This window comes from Vipera berus, assembly GCF_964194415.1.
Source record: "Vipera berus genome assembly, chromosome: 7".
NCBI classification, from domain to species: domain Eukaryota; kingdom Metazoa; phylum Chordata; class Lepidosauria; order Squamata; family Viperidae; genus Vipera; species Vipera berus.
The window spans coordinates 51829375-51856151 of NC_138209.1; the positions used below are offsets into that span (position 1 = coordinate 51829375).

Consider the following 26777-nt stretch of genomic DNA (forward strand, 5'->3'; position numbering starts at 1 on the left):
AGATGCAGTTCAATGATGAGAAAAGTAGGGGCCTGCACTTACGCAGAAAAAGTCAAATGCACAAGTCAGAATAGGCAGTAGCTCGTTCAACAATAGTGCTTGTGAGAGAGATCTAAGTGTCTTGGTGGACCATTACTTTTTTTATTTTTTTTAATTTTAATTCCATTTATATCCCGCCCTTCTCCGAAGACTCAGGGCGGCTTACAAGCTTAGCAGTAGCCTTCATTCTATGTATATGCCTGCTTATTAGGGCTTTCACACACACCCCAAGCGGCATTATTACAAAGTCAGTTTAATTGCCCCCAACAATCTGGGTCCTCATTTTACCTACCTCGGAAGGATGGAAGGCTGAGTCAACCTTGAGCCTGGTGGGATGCGAACCTGCACTAATTGCAGGCAGCTGGTGTTACTTAAGGAGGCATTAGCCCACTGCTCCACCAAGGCTCTTACTGTAAGTATGAACCAGCAATGTGCTGTAGCTGCCAAAAAAAAAGCCAATGCAGTCCTAGCCCGCATCAACAGAGAAATAGCATTAAGATCATGAGAAGAGATAATACCACTGTGAATTGTACTAGTAAGACCACTGTTGGAACATCACATCCAGTTCCAGTCACGACAATATAAAAAAGATGCTGAGGCCCTAAAAAAGAGTGAAGAGAAAAACAAAAAACATATAAGGAGTCTGGAGTGAGAAATGGCTAAGGAGCTTGGTATGGTTAGCTTAATCAACAGAAGGCTTGGGCAAGATAGCTGTCTTTCAATACTTAGGGCTGTCACAGGGAAGAGTGGGTCAATTTATTCTCCAAAGCACTTGAGAAGCTTGAGGGCGTTTTTTGATGGAAACTTATGAACCTGGAACTAAGGGAAAAAATTAACTGTAAGAACAGGTGGCTTCCTGGAGTTGTGGGTGCTCGATCACTGGAGGTTTTTATGAAAAGACTGGACAGCTATTTGTCTGGGATGTAATAAGGGCTGGGGGTTGAACTAGAAGACCTCCAAGCTCCCTGCTGGACAAATGATTCTAAGAAAATACAAGAACTAGTATTCTTAAAACACACAGTTATTTTAAAGATATAACTTTAGAAGAAAGCTAGTAAAGCATGTAACATTATTAGAAAAATAAAGTGGTAGTTTAGACTACAGAACTTGTATACTTGTGTACTCTACTTTATAGAGGCAATCCTGCAATTCTAGACAACTTTCATTTGCACAAACAAACTAAATCAAAGACACAGATTAACTGTCCTTTAATTTTATTTTTTAATTTTACACATTATCAGAATGTGTAAAATAACTGATGATACAAAGCAGAACATAGTTTTTAAAGTGTATCTACAATAAAGGAATTGTAAAAAGTTGCAATTCACTAATGCTGACTTTCTAAATAGTTTAGCATGTATGAACTGTGTTAGTTTGCATTTTTTTAACCCTCCTAGGAGTAGCTCATCCAGAAGGCTTTTATGAGGTAGTTTTTTATTTTTTTATGCCTTTAGCTCCCCCTTTCATGTTTCTTTGTCTCTTTGTGAAAAGTAGGATGAATTACATTTGTATGAATGAATGGAGAAAGAAGGGTAGGAGTTTAGGTGCTGGCTCAGAGTCTAGAGGTTTTAAGAGACTGCATGAGTAGAAACCAGCTGTGATTGAACCTAGAATTGTTGTAGATTTTTGCCCCCCACCCCTATCCCCTGTTCAGGAGAGTAGACTTCTCTGACCCTAGATGGCATCACATTCCCCTGAACACATCTGATGCAAAATTAGGAGGTTATCTTGGATTCATGGCTTGTGCTGGAAGAGCAGGTGGCAGTCTTGACTATGGGCCCTTTGTAGAAACCACTCTGAATCTTTTAAAAGACAAAAAAGTGTCTATCACACAATTTACAAAGGAAAATTTAGTAACATGGATCCATGCTACCTTGGTGGATTCATATTATGAAATGTTTTGGAGAAATAAATGCTATCTTCCATATGTTATATGTTATTCACTAGTTTTATTTACATTTCAGATGATTTGAGATTTGTTTTTTAACCAATGCTTTTTTGAAGTAAGACTGGAATCTCTTGAGATTATTGTGGCATTAGCATTTCAAATATTCAGCAATATCCCTAGGAAATCCTTGGGCTAGCTTTTCTTTTTCAAGTGTACTCTTAAAGTTTGGCTTAATTTTGTTGTTTTTATGTGTTTTGATTTTTTTTAATAATTTTCTCTTTGGATTTGTCTATTTCCCTATGTTTCAATATTTGAATTCTTTTTATTGGTATTGATTTCAGAACATGCTTTATTATATCAGAGCCATATGAAAATGCATGAGTAAAAGCAAAGACAAATTGCTTTGTATGTGAGGTCAATTCACCCTACATAATTTTTTCTTGATAGAAACCTACTTTCCCCCAAAAGTTTAGGTTTTTTTGTGCTTCACTTAATAATTCATCAAAGCTTGCAGGAAATGTTTTCTAAATAGGTAGGTAATATTTTGTTCCTGATACTTTGTCTTGGAATGAAAATATGTCAGGAAATTCTATAGGAAGTAAGTGGTTAAGGCACCAGGCTAGAAACTAGGAGACTGTGAATTCTATTCAAGGTGTAATGTTAGCCATGAAGGTTGATTGGGTGACTTGAGCCAGTTCTTTCTCTCAGCCCTTGACATCCTGCTCAGGCAACAAGTTGGTTGGTCACTCAAACAACATTAGGAAGAAAGAAAAATTTCTATAGGAAAACAGAACTCCAGGTGTGTAACTTCTTTTAAGATTTACTTATAGTTAAGAATTAATATGAAACAATAGGACCCCCCTAGTTTATTATTAAAAGAATCTAGCTTGGTTGATTTTGTGATTTAGTCAAAAGTATTGATGGAGATAGAACTATACTAGTCAAACAGGCAATTTAGGTCTATGTATTTCTGATTGTAGACCACTGTGTCAGTATGTCAATTCTGTGACACTTTTGCATCAAGACTTACTAATATGGTTGATTGATTCTGCACAGTATCTGGCTGTTATCAGTACTTGGATGAAGATGAAATGGTTACAGTTCATTTCAGACAAGAATTAGGCTATATTGGAAAGTTCAGTGAACTAAATAATTGCACTCAGTGCTTTTTTTGTAAAAGAAAAAGGTGCCGGAACTCACACATGTCATACAACCCACCTTGCCTACCCTACAAGGTTCTATCCAAAAAAGGTGCCGGAACTCCGTTCTGAGCATTCTATGAGAAAAAAAGCCCTGATTGCACTGAATAGGCAAGTTTTCAGCATTTCTCTTAACTCCTGCCCTCCCTTCTCTGCTCTGTTTAAGTAAAAAATTATTTAACTGTTGTGGCATAATCCATTTTAATACATTTGAGATAAGATTAAACTTTTTTGCTTTCAGCAAGATAGTTTCTTTGATTTATAATTGTGTGTAGCAACCTTGTACAATATTTCTTCATGTTTTATGTCCCTTGTGTTGCATGTGTTTCATACACCAGTTTGCAATCCATTCTCTCCCAAAAATGTCAATAGTTCTGCTTATTTATACTCAAGAAAAACTATACAGGAAGGTGCCAAAGAGCAGTTGCTACCCTAGTAACTCTTTTGTTTCGTATCCCTAATTTGCAGTGATGGGAAAGAAACATCAGTTTGTTTTCTTATTCATCCCCTTATGAAGGGAAACTAGTGTAGAGAAGCAACAAGTATCTTCACCACTGTAAGTTGAAACTCTGGTTGCACATATTTTCATCAACCAATACCTGCCAATATGGGGTTGTCATTATTTGTGCTTGAATCCACAGGGTTGAATTTACAAAGAATGGATATTTGTTAGAAGAAAATGTATGTTCACTTTGACTGTATTTATCTGCAGTTCCCAGCATTCATACTTTATTTATGTTTATTTTTTACTTTATTATGTTTTTAATTTTTTAACTCTTATTTTTTAATTTATTTTAATTTTAATTTTAATTTATTGTACAGGGGCCTTTAATTTTAATTTTATCTTAACTTCTGTATTTATTGTATGTTATTGTTGTTAGCCGCCCTGAGTCCTTTGGGAGATAGGGCGGCATATAAGTCCCAATAATAAATAAATAAATAAATAAATAAATAAATAAATAAATAAATAAATAAATAAATAAATAAATAAATTTAGTGCAGTGCCACCACATGATTAGTACTTTTACAGTAGCCACAACAAGGTGGAAAATAAATTGTGAAATTTTAGATCTTTATGAGATAAACTATTAAACTGATATTCATATTTCCAATGGCCTTTTAGATAACCCTCATAATGCTAGAATAGTATTTACTTTCATGATGAGCAAGTAAGAAAAAAACCTGTTCCATGCCAAAATGCCATATTGTAACCTGCCTTTCCATTCTGTCAGTGCATCACTGTGCTCTTATTTGTCTCTCCCTGGTAGCTATCATAGTGCATTGAATGTTGCATAACTAATCACAGTTGGCATCTTTATTCTTTAGCTGAAGTAATTTGAGGATGATGTTTGTATAAATGATGCAGGCTTGTAAAAGATAAATTTACTATTCATTTAGTATTGAATTTAATTTGGTGTCAAATCTCAGTATAGACATACTTACAGAAGCATGGGTGTTTCTATAGAAAGTTAGTGATATAATCTTTATTGCTTCCCATAAGAGAGAATATAAAATGCTTATAGTATAAACCACTTTTTAATATATTAAAACAGGTCCTTACTATTTTTCTGAAATGTTTTTCATAAGAAGATAATAATGCCCCCTAATAAATAGAAATAATAGAATAAAAATTGAAATTGAAATATATAGTGGGCATCTGTAATAGGTTTTCTCTCTGAGAGAACATCAGAGTAATTCTGTTACTCATTGACATAAGGTACAGAAATGCAAATTACATCCAAACTGCAGTATTCCATTAATTTGCATGCAAAATCCAATTTCGGAGTCCTTCAAAGGAGTGGCTGTCCCCTTAAGATACTTAAACTTTGTGCCTCCTCCATAGTTCATACCATCATAGCTCTTTTTTTTACAACATATTGAAGTAAGCCCTATTTTTGCCAATGAAGTCGCTACCCTTCCAAGGATAACCCATTTATTTGTATCATGTAAGAATTATAAATCATTTGATAATGTGAACCATATTTAACTCACAAGTTAGATTTTTCACATCTAGACTATGTTTGAAACCTACTTGGGAATGAATAATTTATTTTAAAACATATTGGTCAAATGTTTAACAAATCAAAACTAGAATTATTTTCAGGAGCCAGGGTGTATTTGTGAGTGCACATGCACAAATCTCTCCAAAATGTTTTGCAGTCTTTCAGAACAGAGCTTTATATTTAAAACTATTTTTTATGTTAAATGGGTAATAGAACACTGTTAATGAAAATTAGAATTCAGTATTAATAGTGTGGAAGAAATAAGCATTGCAGTATTGCAGCATCTAAAGCTACAGGCATTTGGGCTTTCCCACTTTGGTAGCAAATAGGGGGGATTATAGGTTCCCAGTTGCTTCATGTTAGGGAGACACCCCTCCCATCTGTTCACAGTGCAGCCTGTTTCCAATTTAAAGCACAGATTTCAATGCAAACATCAATTTCTTTCCCTGTTTTATATGCAAAGTGAGCCTTATGAATCACAGTGTAACTGCTACCAGGACCCCAACCAAATTCTCCCCTCCCCAAATTCACATTTTCATTTGAATACCTGCTTACAATGGTGTACAATGGACAGCTTTGAGAAGAAAAATTGATAATCTTCATGGAAGAGTAATTTGAATGAAATTACACTTGACAGCCTGTCTCCAAGCAAGCAAGGACAGTGAGAAGAGCCTTTGCTAAGCTCCAAAGACTTGCCTAAAATCAGTGCACTTGGAGCTTCCCGAGAAAATAAATTCACAGCTTCCTCAACATAGGAGGGAGGCTTTTGACTCAACCTGTGCCACAGTTTTTAGTGAAGAAAGGTAGCCATGGAAGAAAATATGGAAGAGGGACAGACACAAAAAGGTATTGTGATAGCTGTTTTGAGCTCTGTTTTTTAATGAGTTGGTTAATATTTCTGCATTTGTTTTTGCTATTCCTGCCTTAGCATGCAAATTGTGCAAAGATGATGAGGAAGATGCTTTTTTCTTCCATTTGTGGTTTGTGCAACAAGATAGATGGTTAACATTTTGCCAGTTTGCTTTCAAACATTTACAGGCTGAAGGAATTTACACCACCATCCTATATATAAAATAATTCATGCAGTGAGCTTTTTAATCTGTACTGTTTCCCAGACCGGTCTTTGTTAACCTTCATTTATTTCATGTTTTCACGCTTGTCTAGCTGGGTCAAGAGATCCCAGGGTGAATTAAGAGAGAGCCACTTACACACACATTTGTAGTTAGCCGCATTTGGAACCCAACAAAGTGACCATTATTTACACCTCTGAATGGGTTTCCTTTCCAGGATAAACAAAGAGTCTGCATATATTTGGTAAATTTCTGGTAGAGCTGTCTTAATTTCTTTCCCTCCCTCTCTCCTTTCCTTTTACTGTCTGTTGAGAAGGGTTTGTTATATGATGAAAATATGTTGTAAATGCTGAAAGATTGTATGATTCCCCCCATTGGATTATGCACAATGAGTCTTTTTGTTCCTGAGTAAAATAGTCTGCCGACTGTGTTCCCGTATTATTTTGTGTGCAATGTCTCATGAGCATTGTATGTAGCTGAAATGTGCCACCATTTACATGGCATACTATGCTTATTGCTTTGTATATCAGGTGATAATTCTGCATTTTTCTCTGTTTAATTCTCCCTACCCCCATCCCCTTCATAATCTAGTGCTATTACATCAGTGCAGTTTGTGTTGCCTGGGCATTGTGGGATTCCTTAGACATACTAAAGAACACATTTGGAATATCCAATGCACTAGTAATAAGAACACATTTAAGCCCAATGTAATTTGGTTTAGCAGCATAACAGATATTACAACCCATTTCAGAAGATTGCTTTAGGAACTACTTAAAACAGCTCAGTATTTCAGAACTCAAATATATTAGTGGCTTCCATGTTTTGATTTTTAGATCCATGTTAGTCTTCCTGCCATGTGAAGATATCATAATTTTCCTTTACAGTTGATCCATTATGATTGCATTTATTTTTTCAGTGTTTATTTACTCTCTGACAAATGTTTTGCCCCTATATAAAAATCAACATTTCTTTCAGCAATGTGATTTTTATGTGTTTTTGTGTTTTCAAGTGTCAGATATTTTTTGAAACCTATTTGTAATTCTAAAGCATAAACATATACAATAATGTTTTTCTTAAATTTTAACATTTAACAGCAACATGTGTACCTGAAATTTCATGAAAAATCAGAAACAGAACATAGTGTATGGGTATTTGTGTGGGCAGTAAGTACCATTTTATGAGATTATTCAGTTAGATTGTAGAATCTCATATACATGTTTTCTGCCCAATATTATAATTACTGATTTTGAATATGTAATATAAAAGTAGTATACATGCCAGCTGAAAACATTCTTAGGGGGCAATGGACCCCAAACATATTTACAAGACATATATCAAGTAAGGACTGCTAGAGAGAAAAAAAAGTCCTTATTCAAATGATAGGTAATTGAAATAATCAATATTCTGCATGTTGTGCATGCAGAATTATTTATTTTGCATACTGAGTTGTCTCAATTAAGACATTTCCCACACAAAATTTGCCATGCATGAGAGCTTTTTTCTCTGTAGCTGAGCCCAGCTGTGACATTGGAAGAATACTTTTGTTTTTGTTTTAGCTGGACAGCAGGGAAAGATGACCATGTAGCATCGTTTGAAGAGCAAGGTGGGAAATTATGGCAAACACAGGCTATGAAGCTCTGGTGTCTAAAAATAATTCTTTGCCTCATAAGGCAATAATTTTGATCCCTTGTGTTTGTAAGAAATTCTTATATCATCATGTACAAGATATATATATCATTTTTAGCCTGCATGGTACTTTTTTGTGGTGTGACTAGCTCATTTTGTTGTTTTCCATAGAAGCATTACTATTGATGAGAGAATCATGAAGGGTGTCAAAAATGCTTCCATATCCACTGGAAATATTTGTTTTCTCCCTTCTTGCAAACTAGTTCAATTATATATACCATTACTGTGAAATCCTTCATTCTTTACATCTTTAGAATGCATTGAACATCCCTTTCACAAGACAGCAAACTGCTATCAAGCTGCTATCCGCAAATTAATAGATATATTTCTGTACTTTACAGTTGAGACAGATGCCTTTTTATTTCTTCAATAATATTTTATCATTAGGTCCATTGTCTCTAGTAAAATAGCAGTTTAAAATGGTGATGTGATAGAGGAGAATTTCATTATCCCTTAGTTCCATCACACATGGTGTCATTTTCTGTGATTAAAAAGAAATCAGAGCTTAATATTGCAGTACAGGCATTCTTGAGTTTTCAGTTTTTTGTTATATTACACATATTCAAAATGATAGATAAACTTCTACACTTGTAAAAGGTGTAAAATTATTTTGAAGGGTTCATTATTTGTGTTCCCATTATTTGCTGATGTGAGGCAGGAAAAGAAACACTGTAAATAATGATAATAACGAACATGGCCACTAAAATTCTAATAATAACTCATATATACATCTTTAAGCAATGGCATAAATATACTTATTCAACCTACAGTTTGACTAAATTATAGTCCAGATCCTAAATTAACCATGACTCTGAACTCATTTGGTTGTGTCAATCTACCCTATGGTGAATAATCATTCAGATAGTTTTTACAAAGCATAATAATAGAAGATAATTAAATTCCAACTAATCAATGCAAGTGCTACAAAAATATTAAATGATACAAACATTCTTACTTTTCTAAAGGTATTTTATAAAATGAATTAATTACTTTGGAATTTGGAGCTTCAAGCTCAAATCAACAGGCACAATTCATTTAAGAACAATACTTGTTTGCTTGTATGTTACTATTTTTTGTATGAAAAATAAATTTATTCAAATATTCTAGTAAGATGTAATTACTTTTACATTTATGCATCGAGAATTAACAGTATCAAAGCTAATACCTAGATTGTCTAAATTTACAGATCTTTCAGGGAAGAATGATGCTATATTTTATCTAACCCAATGTTCTGGATTGTCTCCAATTCACGTGATTACACTTTTTCTTCCCTTCTGGGGACGATTTAAAGGAGAGAAAGCAGTTTCCCCTCTCCTTGTTCCCTTAATCAATCTAGTATTCCCCAAGTATACTGGTGCCCTCCAGATGGAGAAAGACTTTCATAAACAACCTGTCATCAGAGAGCCAATAGCTTGACAATGGCTGTTTTAGGTATAGCAGGAAGTAGGATTGTATAAATCAGATGGCAAACAAGCAGTTGCAAGATTTTTTTGAAAAGATACCTGTTGCAGACCAATGCAGTGTTCACATTCTTCCAAAGATCTCTTGGAAATCTGATCTGAAGTGCTGCATAACTTTAGCAGACAAAAGTCATTGGGTAGAATTCTGACTGCAGAATCTAATTAATTTGTACACATACTCATGAGTGAATATTGATGGGGTGATGATGAAATGGGATTAAAATTGAATGCCATTTTTCATTCTAGATTCAGAGTTCATCAGAACAGAGAATAGTTGCCAAGACATGGGGTCAAAGTAATTGGTACATTATAAATGTGTGTATGCATTTATCTATCATTTCATTTAGGAAAAAACAGTTTTTACACCAAGTCAAAAACTATACAACTGAGACTGAGGATATCATTTCTATCCCATGTGGCATTTTCTAAACTACTGTAAAATCAACTTGCTCAACCATTTGCCCCAATTAACTTTCTATTCAGAACAAAAAGCTGCTTTTTGTTACAGAAGTAATTAAGAAAATATTTGAATATAAAGAAAAAATGTCTTCTGTATACCTTCATTTGAACTCCTTCCATGTGGTTTATTCTCCAATCTTATCCCATCTTATTGTAACCCAGAGAGACACAGAAATACATGGTATTCATATGCTTCCAGAGTAGGAGGTCACTGAGTGCTATTTTGCTGCTTCTGAATTCTGTTTTTCCATCAACATCCTTTTGGTGTAAAAGGCCAAGTCTTCTCCTTTAGAATAATTCCTAAAAGAAAAACAAGCAACTTTCTTGGGCTGTTATCAATTTTAATAGAATTTTATAAAATGACTGGATTGTGCCTATTGTATATCTATTTATGAAATAAAAATTTCACTAGCCTTTGTAGCCATCTCCCCTCTGAAAAATGACAGGTAGAAGAATAGTTAAACAATCCAAGTCTAATTCTCAAGCGACTACCCATAGCCAAAAAGGCACAGAAACTGCAGTCAGCAAATTAATCCAAATATTTGAGGGAACACCTGCTGCCAGCATCAAGTTCCCTTCGTCCAGTGCGCTCCCACAGGGAGGGTCTCCTCAGAGTGCTGCCGGTTAAAGACTGCCGGCGGGTAACACCCAGGGGTAGGGCCTTCTCAGTGGATGCGCCTGCCCTGTGGAACCAGCTGCCTGCGGAGCTTAGGACTGCCCCCAACCTCCGTTCATTCCGCCGGGACCTGAAGACCTGGCTCTTCGAGCTCTCTGGCCCAGGCTGAGAATATTTTTAATTTTAATTTTAACTGGGTTTTAATTTTCTCAGGGTTCTATTTAATCTCTTTTAATTTGTTTTAACGTTTGTATTGACTGTTTTTTAAATGCCCTGTAAACCGCCCTGAGTCCTTCGGGAAAGGGCGGTATATAAATCTAAATAAAATAAATAAAAATAAAAGCAAACTGATCCAAATCAAACTTGAATTTTGAGGGGTGAAGAAGAAACAAAGTTGGGATCAAAGCAGTAAAGCCTCAATAGGCTAGAGAGGGTTGACAGCTAAGATTCAAAAGGCAAAGTTACAGGATACATAGTGATAAGAATAAGATGTTCTATTTGAACATTGAGCTGTTTCTGAAGAAGGCTGAATCAATCCTCCCTAATACAGTTGATATTTAGCTAGCCTGATTTAGCTGCAAGGCATCTATTCTAGGTGAATTCAACTGCTGTCAAGGATATCTTCATTCCCAAGGTGCTCTAAAGGTAAAGGTAAAGGTTCCCCCGCACATGCGTGCTAGTCGTTTCCAACTCTAGGGGCCGGTGCTCATCTCCGTTTCAAAGCCAAAGAGCCAGCGCTTGTCCGAGGACGTCTCCGTGGTCATGTGGCCGGCATGACTAGACGCCAAAGGCGCACGGAACGCTGTTACCTTCCCACCGTAGTGGTCCCTATTTTTCTACTTGCATTTTTACGTGCTTTCGAACTGCTAGGTTGGCAGAAGCTGGGACGAGTAACAGGCGCTCACTCTGTTACGCGGCACTCGGGATTTGACCCGCCAAACTGCCGACCTTCTGATCGACAAAAACATGTTTTCTTCTATATCATACCCACAGCAAGTACCATTCAAGTTGGGAGAGTTGCTGTTCAAATATGTGATGACTTCTTGTTCTGCTGTTTAATGAAAGAAATACAGAAAATTCTAACAATGGTGGTCATATCTGGATATGAATTTCTGGATCAGAATCCTAGATAGAGAATCAAGCACACACTGATTTCGGCTTAGGTTGGGGCTCAGGATTTGTTCTTTTGGTATATGAGATTGGGTAGGATATATTTCTTTTTCTGGGGAGTTTTTCTTAGGTGGCACAAGACACTGTCAGCTTGGTATTTTTTGTCTTTCTTCTGAGGTGGTTAATCTACTCCTAGGAAAGAACTGGTTCAATTATTCCCCAGTTTTATTTTTAAAGATGTAGTTTGGGATTTGCGTGAACCCAGAATAATGCTAATAAAGATTATATTAGAAGATGCAGCTTTACTCTACCATATCCCATGCCCAAACAGATTCAGATACCAAAGTAAAGTTTAATGGGGCATGGTAGCCAAGGAAAGTGTCAAAGGCACACTAGTGTTTATGATACTTTGTTGGCTGTCTTGTAATGCATAGAAAAATGAACAAGCTAGAATATCCCATGGCTGTTAGTTGTTAAGTATAAGAACTCTAAGACATAAGAAGTATTTCATAAATGATTAGAAATGTTACAAGAATTAGTATATGTTGAAGCTGGATACACATACAAAATAAAGCCACCTTAGCAGCAATTTTCAAAGCAGAAAGGAAATATCTGCTGGATATTTAAGTTTTACACTCATATGGCTAGTTACTTCTTTAGAAGTGGAAAGTAGAGTGCAAAATACAATACCTTTCATTCATATCATACTATTTTTAAGCTGTGCAAAATATAGTAAAACTTTTCTTTTATGTTCTGATGAATCCATTACATTTTGTCTTGACCTTGATTTTGTTTCTGATTTTGTTTCAGTGAAATTTCAAAGCCAAGTTCTTGTCTGGCAATAGGATTGAGTAACTAGCAATAACGGGGTAATTATGTTTATTATTAATGGTTAATTAATAGATTAAGTTGCTCACAATTCAGATTAGGGTAGAGCAAGCCATTCTATATTGGCTGTCAATATTAAGGTAATTATTTCTTTGAAATAAGGCCCCAAATATGATATTGTTATCAATAGAATGGTAAAATATCAAGATAACTGCAAAATAGTTTATTCCGTATTTTGTGCTTTGAAGCAAAGGAAGGCCTAGATAGATGAGTTCATACAATTCTGGAGCTAGCTCAGGAACCACGTTTCACAGAAGAATTTCAACAAAAATGATTCTGCATTAGTTTTCAAAGATTGGATCTACAAAGTGTCATCTACAAGCTCGTTCAAATTTCAAGTGGATGTGGTTCTGGAAACTTAAGCTCATTCATGATAGCCTGGTGCTCCCTATCTTTTTCTTTATTTACCTGGGGGGCCATTCCTCTTTTTGTCAGTTATTTTGCATAGGTCTATATGAATACAGTTCTCTTCTGTGGATATAACTGAGGCAACCTAGGAGTTAAAGAACTTTATCTTTGCCATCTTCTGTTGTTATTAGCATTCCTCTTATGCTAGCACATCTATATTTTTCTCTTTTGTTTCTCTTAGCTCTCATTGCAAGTCAAAGTTCCTTTTGCAGTTAATATTTTCTAACTTCCTTTCTGTAATATTAGCTCCTTGATTATTACATCCATCTTCCATATATATGTTCTTTTTAGTTCTTACTTCAGTTGAAAGTTATATATGAATATATAACAATTTTCTTTGTCCATCTAGCCCTTTTATTTTCTCCTTGGAATGGTGTGCAAGTGTATTTCCAGTATCTTATTTTTTAACAGTTCGAAGCCCCTTGCTCTACCTTTATCTGAGGATTTATATCTATGAATCTTTCATGGGTATACTCTAAGGTTGTTGAAATTGACCCTTCTGAAATCTATTATGTATCTACAAGTATGATTCATTGTGTCTTTCTTCAGTATTTTGAACTCTGAGATAAAATAGTCATTACAGGTAATCCTTAACTTACAACAGTTCATTTAGTGACCGTTCAAAGTTACAACAGCAGTGAAAAAAGTGCTACTTTTTTAGTAACCATGCTACTAACTTACCTTCAGTGATTCACTTAACAACTGTGGCAAGAATGGTTGTAAAATGGGGCAAAATCACTTAATTTAATTAATTTAATTTATTGAATTTATATACCGCCCTTTCCCGAAGGACTCAGGGCGGTTTACAAGGTATAATTTTAAAACATTAATACAAAAATTAAGACCAATTTAAAAAAGATTAAACTAAGTCCCTGCAACATGTAAAACCCCAGTTAAAACCCAATTAAAACTCAGCCTGAGCCGGAAAGCTCGAAGAGCCAGGTCTTCAGGTCTCGGCGGAATGATCGAAGGTCGGGGGCAGTCCTAAGCTCCGCAGGCAGCTGGTTCCAGAGGGCAGGCGCCCCCACAGAGAAGGCCCTCCCCCTGGGTGTCATCCGCCAGCATTTTTTGACTGGCGGCACCCTGAGAAGACCCTCCCTGTGGGAGCGCACAGGACGAAGGGAGCTTGATGCCGGCAGCAGGTGTTCCCTCAAATATCGTGGACCCAAGCCATATAGGGCTTTATAGGTCATCACCAGCACCTTGAATCTCACCCGGAGGGCAACTGGAAGCCAATGCAGCTCGCGGAGTAGAGGTGTTACATGGGAGTAACGGGAAACTCCCATCACAACTCGCGCGGCTGCATTTTGTACCAGTTGAAGCCTCCGAGTGGTCCTCAAGGGCAGCCCCATGTAGAGAGCGTTGCAGTAGTCTAAACGGGAGGTCACGAGCGCATGAGTGACTGTGCGTAGGGCATCTCGGTCCAGATAGGGTCGCAACTGGCGCACCAGGCGAACCTGGGCAAAAGCCCCCCTGGTCACGGCTCCTATATGATCATCAAAACTGAGCCGTGAATCCAGGAGGACACCCAAGTTGCGAGCCCTATCAATGGGGGGTAACACCTCACCCCCCATTGTTAACGATGGAATAACTTGGTCAACCCGAGATGCCGGTATGCACAGCCACTCAGTCTTGGCAGGATTGAGACGAAGCCTGTTTCTCCCCATCCAAACCCGGACCACCTCCAGGCAACGGGACATCACGGTGAGGGCATCACTGGGTTGGTTCGGGGTGGAGAAGAAAAGTTGGGTATCATCAGCGTACTGATGATACCCCACCCCAAAACCACGAATGATCTCGCCCAGCGGCTTCATATAGATGTTGAACAGGAGGGGCGAGAGAACCGACCCCTGAGGAACTCCACAAGCGAGAGGCCTCGGGGCAGATCTCTGCCCTCCTGTCAACACCGACTGCGAGCGGCCCAGGAGATAGGAGGAGAACCACCGTAAAATGGTGCCTCCCACTCCCAACCCCCTCGAAAGCCGCTGAGAGGTCTAATAGGACTAGGACAGAGGAGCAACCCCTGTCCCAAGCCCTCCAGAGATCATTCACCAGCGCAACCAATGCCATCTCCGTGCTGTGCCCGGGCCTGAAACCTGATTGGTACGGGTCCAGATAATCAGTTTCCTCCAGGAACAGAGGAAGCTGATGCGCCACCACACTCTCAACAACTTTCGCCAGAAAGCGAAGGTTGGAGACCGGACGATAGTTGTTTAAAACAGCCGGGTCCAGGGCAGGCTTCTTGAGGAGGGGTCTCACCACCGCCTCCTTCAAGGCGGCAGGGAAGACACCCTCCTTCAAGGAAGCAGTTATTACTGCCTGGAACCAGCCACGTGTCTCCTCCCGGGCCGCAAAATCCAGCCAGGAGGGGCATGGGTCCAATAAACAGGTGGTGGAGCTCAGCCTCCCCATAATCCTGTCCACATCATCAGGGGAAACAGGATCGAACTCAGTCCAGATAACATGCTCAAGACAGTCCGATTCCTCCACATCAGACTCTGCCCAGTCAGAGTCCAAACCGGCCCGGATCTGAGCGATTTTATCCGTCAGATGATGACTAAACTCCTCGGCCCGACCCTGCAAGGGATCCTCCCTCACCTCCTGGTTAAGAAAGGAGCGAGTCACCCTAAACAGGGCGGCCGGGCGATTATCTGCGGATGCGATGAGGGCAGCGAAATAATTAGCCTTCGCTGTACTCATCGCCGCAAGATAAGACCTAATAAAGGTTCTTAACTGCAATCGGTCAGATTCGGAATGGCTGGATCTCCAACCGCTCTCCAGACCCCGTCTCCGACGCTTCATCTCCCGGAGCTCCGCAGGAAACCATGGAGCCCAACGGGATCTGCGCCGGGTCGAGTGCCTCAGTGGCCGCCCTTTCCCAGGCATCCACCGGGCTGTGAATGAGGGCAATAGGTATAGACCCAAGCACCATCTGGAACCGTTCTCGGTCCATTAGGCGCCAATTAGCAACAGAAATCTTTGGCTCAATTGTGGTGGTAAGTCAAGGACTACCTGTCTTCATCCAACTCTTTCCTGTTGATTAGAATAGATATAGAAAAACCAATATTATGTAGGCACTGAGGAGTTTTTGAGATAAAGCAGTTTCCCCTTATTATTGAGGCTCCTCCTTTAAAGTTGTGTAATTTGGTTTATGGGAACATTGTTTACTTGACAGCACACCATCTGTCCCAAGTGTCTTTTAGCAGGAATTATTTAGTCAGTGATAAATAAAAGTAACTTTTTATTTCCTTTCCTCTCCCCTTCCCTTAATCTTATCCAGATCTATTTGACTGCAGTCTTATGCTCAGCATCATGGATCTAAATTCCTAGGGGTCCTTCCTTCACATATAATGCCACCTTTCTTCCACTTGTTCTGATCTGTTCATTTTTAATTGAATCCTTCAATGTTTGCACTCCATTTGTGAGTTTCATCTTACCTATTTTCATCGATGTCTGTTAAATCACACATGCCCTTTTGCATATAACACATTCTTCCTTTTTTCTCATATACTCTGCTTATTCCACTGAAAAGTTTTTGTCTGAATTTTCTTTTCTTTTCTTACTTATTTAATATAAAGACTTTGTATGACATAACAAGTTGTACTGCAACTAACATTGTTACTATATATTGGAAATGGTTTACTTTTTTCCTATTGAGCAGGAAGACACTGGTCGCAAATATTAAATTTTATCTTTGTTCCCTTACTGTTCCCTTATTGTGAGCAATTCAAATGCTAGTTGTGGTCTAATTTTAGTATTTTTAACTTATTTCTTCATTCTTTCTTTTTTAATTAATTTCATTTGTTCATAGGTACTAATTTCAACTATGGAATTAATGTTTTCTTTTTTAATGTTGTTAAGAATTATATAAAACAGATAAAACTAACAAAGAAGCCTAAAACAAATAAATAATAAATAAATAAAAAGAAAAAAAGTGTTGAAAATAGTTAGAAAAAAAATTCTCCACCTCAAAAAAAGATAGTAAGAGAAAGAAATTTTCCCATCATCCCCAACAATCATAATCAATATTAACAATTTATTACTGTCTCTTAAATTACAACCAGACATATCTTCATTCCATACCTCATCCCATTTTATATAAACTTATTTCTTCAGGTCTCCTATTGAGATACAAAAGTCCAGAAAACATTAAGGTTTGGTAAAACCCTGAGTCCATGAAAGGCTGCATTTATGGCTCAAAGCATAAAGGAATCTGAGATTACAAGCTGACAGTTTCTGCAAACTCACAAGAATCAACTGTTGAGTATATATGGGTATCACAAAATCACTCTTTGTTCCAGAGAATTTGTGCAGTCTGGATTTCATATCCAGTATCCTTTTTCCTGTAATACGACTGGAATCCATGTTGGAATGAAGAAAAATGGAGGTGTTATCCTGCCTTGCCTCCAAATTTAATGCTTTCTAAAGTGTAGTTTGTATGTGACATTATATGAAAGATTTACTGCTCCAAGTATTAACATAGTAAATTTGTTTGTTTGGATGTGAGGGAACTACTCACTATTCACTAAGAAACTGCATTTCTGTTTCACCTGTTCTAGAAGTTAGGGTTGGTTTTTTTAATTCTTTCAAGCTAAAAATCCTGTCACTTCTTATCACAGGAACAGTATTTTTCAAGTGAGTCAGTGTGAACATTTTCCAAAACGTATTACAAATGTTACACATGTAGCTGGGTGGAGGAATGGCACTATGGTAGCAAACAAGACCTATTCATCACACAAAGTCCTTATAAACAGAAGAACACTGAGACTGACATCCCCTAAACTCCGCTGAAGATGTTACCTAGCTTGGTAATGAAACGTTGGGAAACCAACCCACAAACTCGGAGAACGAACCTCCACCCTCATCCTATACCTGAGATACAGATATTCACCACCATTGTATAGCACGATGTTCTTTAACCAACATGAATTTATTACATTGTCAAATTTAGACGTTTGGAACAAATAAAGGTACATTGGGGGCAAGAACGGTTTCCTTCTTATGTGTGCACATTCTATAGTCTTATTTTGACTTTCACCAGATGGTACATAAATATTTGAACTAACAAAAATCCTATAATTTTAAGTTTCCTTAGTATGAAGTCATATTGGCATGTTATAGCATTTACTTCTGGGAAAGCCTTGTTAAAGAGGGGCTGCCAAATAATAACTGATTCTTAGGGAATTATCTCAGACAGAGGTATCATGAGATAGTGTGATATTCATCCAGGGAAATTAACAACATTAATTTGATTACTTTGAATTAAATTCTATTTCTTATTCAAAGCCTACAGTTCTTTCATTATATGATTAGAATCTTTATACCCAGTATAGTAATTCCACAATCAAATCTAATTTCATTTGTAGTGTTGGTCTTTGTGTAAAAACAAATTGATATAAAATTGTCATCTTGGAAAACTAAAGGCAGTAGCTTGTATGATGATTTTCATATTAATATAATATGTTGAGTCCTTTTCATATGTTTTGCCACACCAGTTCTGCAAAATATTATGATTAAAAATTTGAAATATTTAAAATTTTCTAATTGTAAGAAAGAAAAATTTCTTAACAGAGAGCAGTAGTATGGCCAAAAGTAAAGAAATTGATGATTATAGAAAGGTTTCATGAAACCTGAGTTAATGTTTGACACAATGAAAAGCCCTTCCTTCCTTCCTTCCTTCCCTCCCTCCCTCCCTCCCACTTTGCAGAATTCATACTGAACAATGCTTATAAATTCTGCCTTTTGGATCTTTTTGATTCACAACTGTATTTTTAAAAAAAATGTTGCTTCAACAAAAATCAGATTTAATGGCTTCTCCTGTAGAAGTTCTTTTCTCTGTTTTAGAAAGAGCTTGGAAAAGCACTATTTGTTTTTTTATAAACAATCATGTCACAAAATGTAACCCAGACAAGAACCACATATTTACAGGGATCTAAGGAAAATAAAACAGCTGGCAACTGTATCACCAGTATACTAGCCAGCAGGTTAGCCAAGAATAACTTCCCTCTTCACACTGGAAAGAAAATAAAAACAAAACAAACACAAGCTAAAAATTCCTCCAGACCTCCTGCCTATAAATCCAGATGTTTGAACAACTGATATTTTTAGTTATGCCTCAAGAAAATGAAGGACCATAAATCACCCTTTTCAATGCATAATAATGTGTCAGTCAAAGCTAATAAGTCTGAACATATACTTTCTTGTACTAAAACTAAGGTGATGTAGGCACCTCCAACATGTATTTTCTATGAACAATTCCACATACTGGTACTGCATTAATCATATTTTCCAATAATGTTTTTAAAATGCTCTTATTGTTGCAAGCTTGACAACCAAAGTTGGAGTAAGCAGTTCAAATATGTCTGTCTGTAAGTGTGGGAAGTCAGCTCCCCAGAGAAGGAAATATTAAAAGGGCAGAAAAATATATTTCCTAAAAAGATATTGAAGAACCAGGAAAGCATGCCCAGTTTTCTTAATAGTCCCAGGTCTTCTTCCCCCAAGCAGAAAACCAGTTCTATAGACATGGAAATATAAACCATCAGGAAGGTTGGAGCTAGAACATGAAGAAGACAAAGACCTGAAATCTACATACCCCACCTAAAGTCTAAGACAGGACACAATAGGATTAACTCATCAGAATAGCAGAAAAGGCACACTCAGACTCAGGCTCAAAGTTCACGACACAGGAAATAGCCTCGAACAGGAACAGGAAGCAACTTCAAACAAAAGGATCCAGAGGGTATAAAAACCTATTCCCTACATGTGGTCAGTCCTTCTTTTCTGCCAGCCATCTTCCTGTCTGGTTTACCTCTTCAATAAACTACGACCTCCTTCCCAAAGCAGTTGCCATGTTTATTCCCAGCTTGGATGAACCATAATGAAGACTTTTCTTCCAACATAAGAGTCTAGATTTTTACTGTGTTACCAGATTTACGATATATCCATTTTGCATAGGATGTTGAGAGAGGCAGCTTCAGAACTTAAGGTTGATATTATTTCCAGCCAAATGTCACAGCAATTATGAGCTTGGGTATCACTCTCTCTGCTGAACTCAGCTGATTGTGAAATATAGAACTGCATGAGCCACTGAGGTGTAGTAGTGCAGATGTTGGATTGGAACTGAGGAAACCCAGATTCAACATCACTGTCAGCCCTAGCAGTTCAGTGGGTGACTATATACTGGCCTGTCTTTTAGTTCTTGTTTGCACAATTGCCTCTCCATTTCTCTTTTTAAAATGCAGTATTAATTTCCACTACTGTGCATTTATTTTGAAAATAAGTTGTGCTATTATCTCCAGTAACAAAGCGATTAAATTTCTGCTGTTAACACTGATACAAATTGATAATGCAACACTTCAAAATGTTCTGGATCAGTTAAGCATATAATTTATATGACGCTAAAGTAGTTTTTCCTTGGAGTTCATTCGTTACTTGTGAAATCAATGCAGTTTCCATAGTGAGGGTTCCCATTGTATTTCTCTGCAGATTATATGCAGTCTATTTCTATGCATCAATCCTATTCACATATATGCATCAGGACAACCTTGTTCTTCAAAATTGTTTTTTTCACTCAGTATTTCTCATACCCTGTCTTTTTTATCCACTAAAGATTCTTCCTCTACTTCTGTAAAACTCTAAACACATCGCAGGTAGTATTATGCTCATCTGCTCCTTAGCCAGTTTCAATTTCTTCTAAACATGTTTTTTATACAGATGTAGTTACAGCAGATTGAATATTCCAAACAATATGTGGAATATGTTTCTTCCATATTTCTGCATTTATGCAGCTAAACAAAACAGAATGAATATTTCATAAATAATCAGTGATCTTGAAATAATCTGCCCCTCTCTGCCCCTTTCTTCATATGACTTTTATGTAAACCTGATAGAACTATATGAATGGTAGACATGCTGTACAAACTGCAAGGCCTTCATAATTAAATATATTGAAACAGAAATATAGGTAGTCCTCAACTTACGACCACAATTGAGATCAGAATGTCAATTGCTAAGGGTGTTAAGTGAGTCACATCTGATTTTATAACCTTTTTGCATTGATTGTTAAACAAATCACTGAAGTTGTTAAGTGAATCACATGGTTGTTAAGCAAATCCAACTATCCCCGTAGACATTGCTTGTCAGCTGGGTAAGTCGACAATGGCGATCGTCTGCCCTGGAATGCTGCAAGTCTCATAAACTTATGCTGATTGCCAAGTTCCCAAATGATCATGTGACCATGGGGATGCTGCAATGTTCGTCAGTGTGAGGACGTTATAAGTTACAATTTTCATTGCCATTGCAACTTTGAAGAATAGCTAAATCAATGGTTTTAAGTCAAGGACTGCCTATACTATTGTTCAGATTTAGATTTTAGAGTTAATTTATGTTAGATCATGGTGTGTTGGTTAACCGCATGGTTGCCAGGAAACAGATGCTCAACCTTATATGTCTTCCATGTTCACATGCAGACCTACCATATTTTCTGGCGTATAAGATGACTTTTTAACCCATGAAAATCTTCTCAAAAGTCAGGGGTCGTCTTATATGCCGGTGCTGAAACTTTAGGGACAGGGCTGGCTGGAAAACCTGGAGTGGATCTCCCATTTGGTCTGCGTAGGGAAAGCGGGACCAATTGGAGAAGAAGCTGCAGTCTGTGATTTTTTTTACAGGCTGGGGTCTGGGCGTCTTTCCTTCTAAAGTTGAAGAGCAGCTGCAGTCTATCCCAACTTGAAAGGCAGGTGGGGAATGCAGCAGCCAGAGCAGCTGCTTAGCTCTAAGGACACATTTGACTCAGGAACTGGGCGGGCTGGCTGGAAAACCCGGAGCAGATCTCCCATTTGGTCTGCGCAGGGAAAGCTTTAGAGTGAATTAGGAAAAGTTTAATCCACTTGCACTGTTTTATATTTACATGTTTGATGACAAACAGCCTTATGTTTATAAGTGACAGTTTTCCTACTAAGTACCTGCATGTCATAAGCATTTGAATTAAAATTACCATATTAAAATCAAATCTGTTGTTTTTTAATTTTTATTTGGTGTGTGTTGGAAGAGGGGTAGTCTTATACGGCGAGTATAGCCCAAACCCTATAATTTAACAGGAAATGTAGGGGGTCGTCTTATACGCCCAGTTGTCTTATATGCCAGAAAATACGGTACCCATGCAATGAAAGCTGTTATATCTCAGTGAATAGGTTCTACTCACAGATCCACTTATTTTCTTTCTCACAGTTGGACTGTATTAGCAGGACATGCTTGTGTAGTTACTGAAATGCCCCTGGTTCACATTAAAAGCTACGGATATGGAGAGGGGGGTTGTCAAATGTTGTCCCCAGGCCACTGCAGTAATTCTTAAGTTCTCATGGGAACATGAGGATTTAATTTTATAAGATACTTGATTGCAGATTCAAGCAGCTTTAATTATAACAAAGATCATTATCTACAAAGGTAAGAATCTGGTTCTCTATAAATGCATGTCTCAAAATTTAACTCCTGAATTTCTTTTTCCCACTTTTCTGATGGAACAGAATGCTTGTTGCACCATGCTTGTGTTTGAAATATGACCCTATTTGGACCCAAGCTCCTTGTTGCTTCCTCCTATCGGCTATTATCCCCACAGGAGAAGCATGAAGGTAGACTTTGCTTCCTCCAACCTCAGATATGCATAACCAACATAGCGGTCCCAAATATGAACTTGCCCTTGATTCCTATCTGTTTCTTGATAAGCATCTTTTTGTGAGGGGAGGTGTTAGAAAAATAACGTCATTAGAACCTTAGTACCTATACCCCAAATTATCATCATCATCATCATCACCACCACCACCACCACTAGGAGCCTTGCAGATTGCTTCAAATAAGGAAGTTGATCAAATAATGGGTAATGTCATGGAGAATTAAATTATAAATAATTACAAATCATGCCAGGCTTATACCAGTAGCTTATTTTCCTTATTAAGAGGGGACAATCACTAATAAACTGCTTGTCTTGCTACATTTAATATAGAAGGGTTTTATGCATTATGTTTAAAGGTGTTCAACTTTTGTAAATTTTTAATGAATCATATTTTCCATTTTTATTCTAGATAAAATGTGTTTTTTTCAATTATTAGTTACAGTCTGTATGTAGAATGTGAAACGGTATACACCCGGTGAAAATGGGAACATAAGGAACTATCACAACTGAAGGTGAAGTAGCAATTTCCAGGCTAGAAAGTATCATAACATAAACATATCTCAGCTGCCCAAGCCACCAGGGAAATTACTGAATATTTTTTAACTTAAAAACATGGAAGGATGAATAAAGAATCTGAGGTTTTATAAATGTTTTGTATGTGCTATTAAGTTTAACATTTTATTCTTGTGTTCAACAAAGCTAAGTGATGTCTGTCAAGGCCAGCCTAGAACTGAATTAGAGCTTAAGAATCTGAACATTTGTGATTCATTGCCAGATTTATGAAATCTGATGGGAGTTGCTTTCTGCAGAATGAGAATTGATTTAAGGCTTTATTTATTTATTTATACAACATCTATAGAGGACATGCAGTCATTGATATATAACACTAATAAAACATATACTGTATACATTCATACATTGAAGGCTTGTATCATACCAAAACAATTTATGATCATTCAGCTGGAGAGTTTAGGATTTGCAGTAATTCTAATCTTTGCTTTACTTGAATAGGGGCCATAGGTCAAACTGGGAAGTGTGGGAGATGAAAATATAGCCCCCTCCTCATATAACAAGATGAGGCTGGAGCAAATCTGTGATAGGCCCCACAGTAGTGATTTAAAACAAAGCTTTGACTTGAACTTTATATTATTTCACAATACAAACGTACTATTTGTAATCTGAGCTTTGTGCAATATGAAATTGTAAAGTAGATTGGTCTATGTTAATTTGAAATATTAGTATTATAACCGTGGGAGAAATAGGGGACTGAAAGTAGCTGATGGATGCGGGTTTCAATGTACACGGGTATATGTGGAAAGTAGGTCAGCAGGGAGTCAGTACGAGGTCAGCAAATGTCAGCAGAAGTCAGCAAAAGGCTGACTTAGAACGAGAAACGGTATAAAAGGTTGGGACTGGAACTGATTGATTTGCCATTGGCCTATAGCTGTCCTATTGGAATTTGCTATAACCATATGGTCCTCATTGCAATGGGTTATTAATGTACATGATGATATGTTATTATGCTTGCTATGTTCCAAAGTATTAGAAAAATAAACCTCTGAATCTTAAAGTAAGAATTATTGGTTTGTGTTGCTGTCTCTTGTCTTTTCCATTGGGTTTTTCCATGACAGAAGGAAAATCCCAGAAGAAAAGAATGCCAAAGAAAACTGCGTGGATTTGCCCATAGACTCAGTAAGAATGAAACTTGACTTTAAATATTTTTTGTTATAATTAAATACTAAGCATAAAATATTCTGTAGGTTCTCTCATACTAGTCTAGGAAGAGATTAAGTTTTGTATTGAATATTACCTCACACAGAAGGTGCTAAGCAATATCATCTAGTGCAGGGGTGTCAAACTGCTGGCCCACGGGCCAGATGCGTCACGAAACAATGCCCACCCCGTTGCCGGAAATGGGGAAAAAGCTCTAATACATCGCGTGATGTCACGTGACATAGTGAGTTTGACATGTCTGATCTAATCTTAAAGAATCATTTTAATCTAGCTGTTAGGGCACCAGGCTAGAAAGGAGGAGACCATGAGTTCAGGTCCCGCCTTAGCCATGAAAGCCAGCTGGATGACTTTGTTTTTTTAAATTTTATTCATTTATAACATAAAATGTGAAAATACAAAAGAAAATAGTAGGGGACAACAGTAGAAAAAGGGAAAACAAAAAAGGTGTGAAGAAAGGGGGGGAGAAACAAAAGGCATTGACTTCCGACTCTCTGTTGCAGTAAAATCAGACTTTAAAATCAAATTACAACTTTTTACATTTCTATAGTAGTATGCACTAGCCATTTCTGTATTGGCAAGTCAGTCTAATCAGTAAAACCCAAAATCATGATATTTTTTTCCACCTCAAGCACAAAGTTCAGAAATGGTTTCCAAGTAGAAACAAATATATTTATGTTCTTTTCTTTTATCAGCACAGTCAATTTGGCCATCTCTGCTAATTCCATCAGCTTTTGTAACCATTTGTCCATGGTAGGAATTGAGGTGTCCTTCCACTTTTGTGCATAGAGCAATCTTGCTGCCATCACCATATGTGAAATCAGAGTTCCATTTTTCCCCCAGTTCTCTTTCTATTAGACCCAGAAGGAAATGTTCACTTTAAGAATTTTCTCCATTAATATATGACTCCTACTCCAATATTTCTTTGCCTTGTCACATGTACATCATAAATGATAAAAAGTTTCCAACATTTATTTGAAATACCTTCATACATTCTAGATAACTTATCTGGAATTAAATACCAGCGATACATCATTTTGTAAAAAAAAATAGATTATAATTTAATGTTCAAACATCACATTATACCTAAAATTCCTTGCCCACTGGACCATACAGTGTTTTACATATTCATTTTCCAAATTCAATTTTAATAATATTTTATAGACCTTGGCAATTATATGATCATCACTACCACATAGTAGGCTTTCCAATTCATTTTTAGCAAAGTCAAAACCATGGTCTTTTTTGTCTAGTTTAAAACTTTCCTTCATTTGTTGATATGTAAACCAGTGATGAGTGTGACCTTATAATTCTAATTCTTCCCTAGACTTGAGGATGGGGTCTCCAGAATTGAAAGATACTATTTTACCATACATCCACCAGTCCAGCTTCACCACCATTTCTTTTCTAAAAAAAGCTTCTTGGAGAGACACCCATAGGGGCAATATCATAAAAAACCTTGTTTTATATTTATTCCAAACTCTTAATATGGCACATCTAATAAAATGATTATTAAAATCAACATTTACTATTTATACCATAAATACCCATGCTATCCAAACCTTAATTCATGGCCTTCCCAATCGAGCAACCTCTTATTCTGGAGATTTACCCACTCTTTTAACCCATGGCAAGGAAAGAAACCAAGAATCAAATATAAGCTATTGCAAGATGCCAAGGAAAGAAGGTCTGGGTTTACCAGATTTGAAAATGTACTTTGATGCATGCTGTTTGGTTTGAAATCTAGCTGGATGACTTTGGACCTTCACACTCTCTCAGCCCAACCCATGTCATAGGGTTGTTGTTGTGGGGAAAATAGGAGGAAGGTGTATTGCATATATTCACCGTTTTGAGTTATTTGTAAAAATAATAAAGATGGGATACAAATTAAATAATTAAAAATTTCTGTAGCTCCTTTATTCTTGAGATTCATGTATGTGACTTCATAAGGTTAAAGACTAGCTCAAAGACTTGTTCATGCACATGATACCTATAATAGGCAAGTTTACTGAATTTAAATAGATTGGACCAAAAATAAAATGAAATATTCTGTTAGTTAAAATAATAAAATGACATTAAAAAACAGGAGCTAATTCATACATATTTGATTTCTAATCTTTCTTTTAAAATGAGATTTAACATATTGTTATATTTCATACAATATTTTAAATTTTTGAACCAAAAGGTGCTCAGCTTTTGTATAATTTGTTCTGAATTCACAAGGCTATTACTTAGTAAGCTAAAATATTATAGCTAAATTGCAGACAGGACTTTTAGATCAGCTGCATTTTTATTAATGGTTCAGTGAGAATAGACTTGTCCCCATCTGGCACGATCATTAAAAATTGAAGGTACTGTGGAAGCTGTCATGGACATTTGGAATATTATTTCCAGGTCTTTTCCTTTATTTGGATGGCTGGATTTTTTTAAACTTCCATTAAACAGCTGTGCTCTATTTGTGCCATCTGTAAAAAAATTTATGTCTCTAACATACCACCTTCCATTATGGCTACAACTGTTCTTCCCAGCAACTATCATAGCATACCATTG

The 26777-nt window shown here is 36.9% G+C and overlaps 1 protein-coding gene across 2 annotated transcripts in view; it reads left to right on the forward strand.

The window, feature by feature from the left end:
* Nucleotides 1–5938: 5938 nt before the first annotated feature.
* Nucleotides 5939–26777, forward strand: part of GPM6A (glycoprotein M6A) — a gene marked incomplete at its 5' end in the record, with an annotated part of 134718 nt that continues 113879 nt past the window's right edge. For both annotated transcript variants that reach the window (XM_081332410.1, XM_081332411.1), the window contains one exon: nucleotides 5939–5975. In XM_081332410.1, coding sequence (XP_081188536.1) covers nucleotides 5939–5975 — 37 coding nt within the window. The remainder of the gene's footprint in view (nucleotides 5976–26777) is intronic.